Genomic DNA, 6,280 nt, shown 5'->3' with positions numbered 1-6,280 from the left:
CGGCAAAATACCTTCTGTATTCAATATAACTTCCTGATGATAAAGTAAAATAAGTTCATCGCCGTTTGAACTCAAAGCCCTGAATTTATTGTGTTCATCTCAATATTTCTCTGTACTAGACGCATTCATCGCATTATCATTCAATGTTGTATTTGTTTTTTCTTCGGTAATAATAATTAATATTTTGGTCTGCTGTAGCCTGCTCTAGGTAGTTGGGCGGCCATCTATCGTTGCATAGAAATAATGCTCCTCGAATTTTGTGCTGTGGTTTGGGTCCGTGATTATTTTGTCTTGGCATATTGATGTTATATATTTTTATACAATGTGTAAACCAATTAATTCTATTTTATTTCATTTTTTAACCAACATTTTTTCATTTCAGTGAAAAAATGTCGTCGTCATCATCGCCATCCAACACTACTCTACCAAATAAAATACCGAGCGAAACAACTGAACTATTTGCAGGTTATTCCGATGAACTGCTTAACATAGCCACAATTGGTTGTATACTTTTTGTTGTTATTGGTGTGCCGGGTAATATATTGACCATATTTGCCCTATCACGAGGGAAACAGGTGAGTTGAAAGTGAAAATGAGATTTAAATTTTTATGCAAATTTTGAGTGCTGAACATTTTTTTCCTTTACAGAATCGAAATTCAACAGCAATGTTCATAATAAACCTTTCGGTATCCGATTTGCTGTTCGGTTGTTTCAATTTGCCCTTGGCCGCATCCACATTTCTACGACGAGCCTGGATCCATGGCGATCTCTTGTGTCGTCTATTTCCCTTGTTGCGTTATGGCCTATTGGCGGTATCGCTTTTCACCGTATCATTGATAACTATTAATCGTTATGTAATTATAGCACATCCGCGTCAATATACCAGGTGGGTACAACTGCGCTACGGGTTTGAAAAATTCAGTTGACAGTGAGATTCTCTCTTTTTAGGATTTATCAACGCCGCTATTTGGCCCTAATGGTTCTGGGTACATGGCTGCTGAGTTTCACCATTATGATACCCACTTGGCGTGGTATTTGGGGAAAATTCGGACTCGATATATCAATTGGTTCCTGCTCGATCTTACCTGGTGACAATGGCCATACGCCCAAGGAATTTCTCTTTGTTTTGGCATTTATGGTACCGTGTCTTTGCATTGTTTTCTGTTATGCACGAATTTTTTATTTGGTGCGAAAGGCAGCAATTCGGACAAGGGATCCGGCATCTAAGTCAACCCCCGCAACAATACGACCCAATGATTCAAAGACACAGTTAAATACTATTGCGGAAAAACAGAAGGCCAAGGAAATCGTAGCAAAAACCGAAGATGTGGCATTACGTCCATTTGGTGTCAACGAAGACATTGAGTACATCGATGTGAATTGCTCACTGGAAAATCTACCGATTTCTTATAAAAACGCCAATGCGAAAACGTCCAATGAAACAGATCCGGCATCGAGTTGTTCACAGGTATGTATATGTAGATGTTTTGCAAGTATGTGTTCGAAAGTGTTAACGTACCCCTTGAGTTTACTATATTTTTTTATTTTTGAAAATCGTCGTTAAAAGTCAGCTGGTTTCAATTTTTGAGTGAGATGGGCTTTAGACATTTGTAGGTGTAGATCACAATGTAAAAATACGCCATAATTTGCCTTAAGACCGCTGTGCCGCACCAGTTTCACTATGGCCCAGAGATATAATTATTTGGTCATAATTAGAGTTTAATATATATATATATATATATATATGAGGGTTTCGGGGACGCCGATTACGATGTTGTGCATGTGTGACCGTAATTTTTATAGATCCCCTTTTTGTAGAGATTACAAATGTAAAAGTGATTTTGAAAATCAATTAAATTAAATCCATAATTGTAAAGAATATCGAATAAAGTTACCCATTTCCCCTTCTGCGTGAACCATCACTTGGCTCGCTTTTATATGCCTTTTGAGCTGGGACATCTTCATCCATTCTCTCAAGATGGCCTAGCCAACATAGTCACTGAAGCTCGATCCGTCTGACTATGTCAATGTCCGAGAATATATGGTATCGCTCATGGTTCATTCGACGGCGATATTCACCATCGACGCAGATTGGCTTATAGATCTTGCGGAGAATTTTTCTCTCAAACACTCCAAGAGCTGCCTCATCTGCTTGCGCAAATACTAGAGTTGTACAGTTCACGAACGAACTAGTTCAAATGAACGATTCACTTAAAAGACCGATTGAACTAGGTCTTTCAAAGTCGTTCCTTTTAGTTCATTAAAAGAACGAACCGGAATAATTTTTCCTTTTAGTTCAAATGTGAGCGTTTTACTGACCTAAATGTAAAATATGTTGCCTATTATTTATGCCCGCAAGAATTTTTTTCAATAATTCTGAAACTTTTCTTTAAAAATCCACACCTTATAGATCCCCATAAACTGTTCTAATTTTTTTCTATATAATATCCTCACCATAAATAAGACAAAATTGTAAAATTGTTTTTATTCACACATCACAATCTTTCAAGAACACAAATTATCAACTGAACGATTCGGAGAGCCATGAACTATTAAAAGAACGACCGGAGTAAAACGACAGCTGAATAAAAGAGCTTAATTGTGAACGATTGAACTACTGAACTAGAAGACCGAACTAGTTCAGTCAAAAGAGCTGAACTAAAAAGAGCGATCAGCTAACTGAACTATATAGAATAACTCTTGCAAATACCCATGCTTCAGATCAATGCAAAAACACGGGTAATATCAGCGTCTTGTAGAGTGTGTGTTTGGTCTGGCGATAGGTGGGTTGCTTTTGAGTTACTTACTTAGACCATAGTAGCATATGTTGGGCAACACTATTCTCCTACGGATTTCAAAGCTGATGTTATTCGTTTTGTTTATGGCGGTACCGAGGTATATACAATCGTTCACTACCTCGAAGCTGTAGTTTTCAAGTTCCACAGTCTACTGGACGTCTTGCGCATTGATACCATCAGCTTGGTTTTCACGCCATTTACTACCAGTCCCACTTTGACAGACTCCTTCTCAATTCGTTCAAAGGTAGCTATTAACGCTTGCAATGTTCGACCCATTATGTCGATGTCGTCGGCTTAGGCGAGTAACATATGATGTTTGGTGTACAGAGTGACATTTCTGTTCACTTTTGCATCTTGTATGACCTTTTCCAGCAGGATGTTAAACAGGTCACACGACAGACTGTCACCTTGTCTGAATCCTCGTTCGGCATTGGAGGGCTTCGAAAGGTCCTTTCCGACTTTAATTGTTGACATTGTACCAGTCAAAGTTATCCTGCATAGCCGTAGTAATTTTTTAGGAATGCGAAACGCAGAAACCGCGGAACGGATAGGGCCGTCGAATGCGGCTTTATAGTCGGCAAATGGATGGAATGTGTCGATGTGTTTTTCGAGGGTTTTCCAGGATTTGACGCAGAGTGAAAATCTGGTCAATGGTGGATTTGCCAGACCTGAAGTCGCATTGGTATGATCCAATAATGTCATTGACCATTGGCTTCAGTATTTCACACAGCACGCTGGATAGCACTTTATATGCGATGGGAAGGAGACTTAAGGAGACTTTTGTGCGCGGGACACAGGATGCTGAGGTTCCAATCATTGGACATGCATTCCTATAGTCAAATTGTCAGCTGGTACATGCTCCTGACCAGCATCTGACCACCGGTCTTGAATAGTTCTGCTGGTAATTCAATGGCATCTGCTGATTTATTGTTCTTCAGACGATTAATAGCTAATCTGACCTCATCTTCACCGCCACTCTTGGATACGAGAAGCTTTTCAAAATACTCCTTCCAGATCCTCAGCACGCTATCTGTATCTGTCACCAGGTTTCCATCTTCATCTCTACAGTAGGATGTGCCTGCGCCAAAGCCTACTGTTTGGCGTTTTACTCTTTGGTAAACAGAATTATTAGACAAATCCTAACATATGCGTCTGGTGAGCAGCAATGGACAAAATGTCCATAAAAGATGCTGCATAGGTATATATGGGGCAATGAGCATAACACCTAATAGAGCTTTGGAGACTATATTGTATATACATCCACTTGACATCCAAATGAGATATGAAACAAACGCCGCATTTGAGATTTAAAGCTATGAACGAGTGGATCGATACCGGACATAATAGACCACAACAAAATATAGTGCAGCCCACAATCGGATCCTCAATTAGTAGTTTTGAGTCGGACCGAATATTTGAAATAAGAGTAGTCAAAACCTGATAAACTCTGATATCAGACAGGTGCTCATGGGATAGCGGAACACTAGCAAATATGCCCCCTAGTATTGTTGTTGCACAGATGGCTCCCAGCTAGCAGGAAAATCGGGACTGGAAGTTTTCATTGAAGAACGTAAAACCGAAATATCACTTCGTCTACCAGAACACAATACGATCCTACAGGAATAGGTTCAAGCTATAACGGAGTGTCTGAAATGAAACCCTGGTCAGGATAGAAAAAATATAATGACAGATAGTAAACAAGCCATTAAAACAATAATTCTAAAACAATTAGATCCAAAACTGTCTTAGAATGTATTAGAACCATAAATAATTTCTCGCGGCATGGTCATATGGGTACCAAGTAAAATGTGCAAGCGACGATCTACAATAGATGTAAATTATACCAAAATTTTTAGTGCAACGCGTCCCCACAAAATTCTTTGGAATAGCGAGGGGATTGGAAAAACACAAAACATCGACCTTAGGGGTCGACAATAAAATCCAAACATGACTTCTTCTTCTGAAATTTCTTTCGGTATGGCACCTAACACATTCTCAAAATGTTAACTATGTCCAAGACAAAACGGTGTAGCATTCCAACTCTCCTGATAAATCCACTTACCCATAACTGCACTATGGAGGCAGAGGCAGAGGCAAAAAAATATTACCCTTTTCCGCGTTTAAGTCAGAAATACGGAAATATTACATATTTTTATGTTATAGTTTAAAATAACATATTTGTGTATCTTTCAGGATACCGATAAATCCAATCAGTCACAACAAAAATCCAATAATATCCCAGCTAAGGAAACTACTTCTCGGTAAGTACCTAACACACACACACACTCACCCACTGTATTTTCATAATTTTTCCCTTTTAGAAATAAAAACCCCATTAAAACCTCCATAAGGACATCGTTCACCCGTTTCAGTCCACGTAAAAATCACTACGTTTCAATGGTCAATACATCGAATGCCTCGGCCATCTATCCCGGACGTATGAGCCAGAAAGATCGACGTCTGTTGAAAATGATTTTAGTCATATTCGTTTCGTTCGTAATTTGTTATTTACCAATAACGTTAACGAAAATCTGGAAAGGTTTATCCGATAATCATATTTTCAATATAAGTGGCTATTTGTTGGTTTATATGACGACATGTATAAATCCGATCATTTATGTGATGATGTCGTCCGAATACCGGCAAGCCTATTGGAATTTGTTGCGGTGTCGGTGTGAAGGCAATTCCTTGAATAAAGAATTCAATCGTAATCCGAAAACGTAACTTTTGTGAATTTTGTGCAATAGTTTTAAATTTAAGAAAAAAAGTTGGTATTTATATTTTTGAAATATTTATTTTATTTTTTGTAAATTTTTTATAAGAACTTCGTATACTACACAAACGCCATACATGAATGTTATAATAAATAAAATTATAAATACTAGAAACACACACAGACACACAAATTAATGTTATAGTGTTAATGGGAAGATGAAATTAACCCAAAAAATTGAAAAAAAATCATATTTTCTCTTATTTTTATTTATTTTATTTTTAATAAACCACTTTCTGTCATACTAGAATTTGTTTAATTTTGAAAATTCGTACGATCGATGTATTTTCGACCTAGTACATGAATTTCATTAAACGAGAGGACATTAACTACTATTAACAATAAATCAATTACGATTTATAAATAGAAACCATTTAAAATTCATTGTACTATATATAAGAAATTTAATTTTAAAATATTTATTGATAGATATTCATTGTATTACGTACTTCGAAGTTCGAAGAGCAATTGTATTTTTTCGAAATAGTTTAATGAACGGTTAAACATATTTCAGTTCATAGACTTACACTACAAATATTTAGCTGGGTTTAATACCAAAATGTTCCAATTCACAATTACATACCGAACAATCACAATAGCACGCAATTTAACATTGTTGGTTAGGACATAAACCAACAATGTAATCGATATGTGTTATCGATTCGATTGTTTTGATAATTATTATTAGACATAAACCTAATAATTGTC

The 6,280-nt window shown here is 37.0% G+C and overlaps 1 protein-coding gene across 1 annotated transcript; it reads left to right on the top strand.

Moving 5' to 3' along the window:
- Window positions 1–389: 389 nt before the first annotated feature.
- LOC133321780 (G-protein coupled receptor moody-like) lies at window positions 390–5,523 on the top strand. The gene is made up of 4 exons (XM_061530854.1): window positions 390–575; window positions 649–887; window positions 950–1,516; window positions 5,121–5,523. Exons 1-4 carry the CDS (start codon window positions 390–392, stop codon window positions 5,521–5,523), a joined length of 1,395 nt encoding a protein of 464 aa, XP_061386838.1.
- The last annotated feature ends 757 nt before the right edge of the window (window positions 5,524–6,280 follow it).

This window comes from Musca vetustissima, unplaced genomic scaffold (assembly GCF_032173495.1).
Source record: "Musca vetustissima isolate MV318-11 ecotype Yass unplaced genomic scaffold, APGP_CSIRO_Mvet_v1 utg288091, whole genome shotgun sequence".
In the NCBI taxonomy this organism is placed as follows: Eukaryota; Metazoa; Arthropoda; class Insecta; order Diptera; family Muscidae; genus Musca; species Musca vetustissima.
Note: the sequence above shows the minus strand (reverse complement) of the source record. Positions and strands in the feature narration are given on the sequence as shown.

Excerpts from the sequence above, each read along its gene's own strand:
- LOC133321780 (XM_061530854.1), top strand. The coding sequence starts at position 390 with ATGTCGTCGTCATCATCGCCATCCAACACTACTCTACCAAATAAAATA. Across the intron at positions 576-648 it reads CCCTATCACGAGGGAAACAG|AATCGAAATTCAACAGCAAT; the intron begins GTGAGTTGAAAG and ends TTTCCTTTACAG. Across the intron at positions 888-949 it reads CATCCGCGTCAATATACCAG|GATTTATCAACGCCGCTATT; the intron begins GTGGGTACAACT and ends CTCTCTTTTTAG.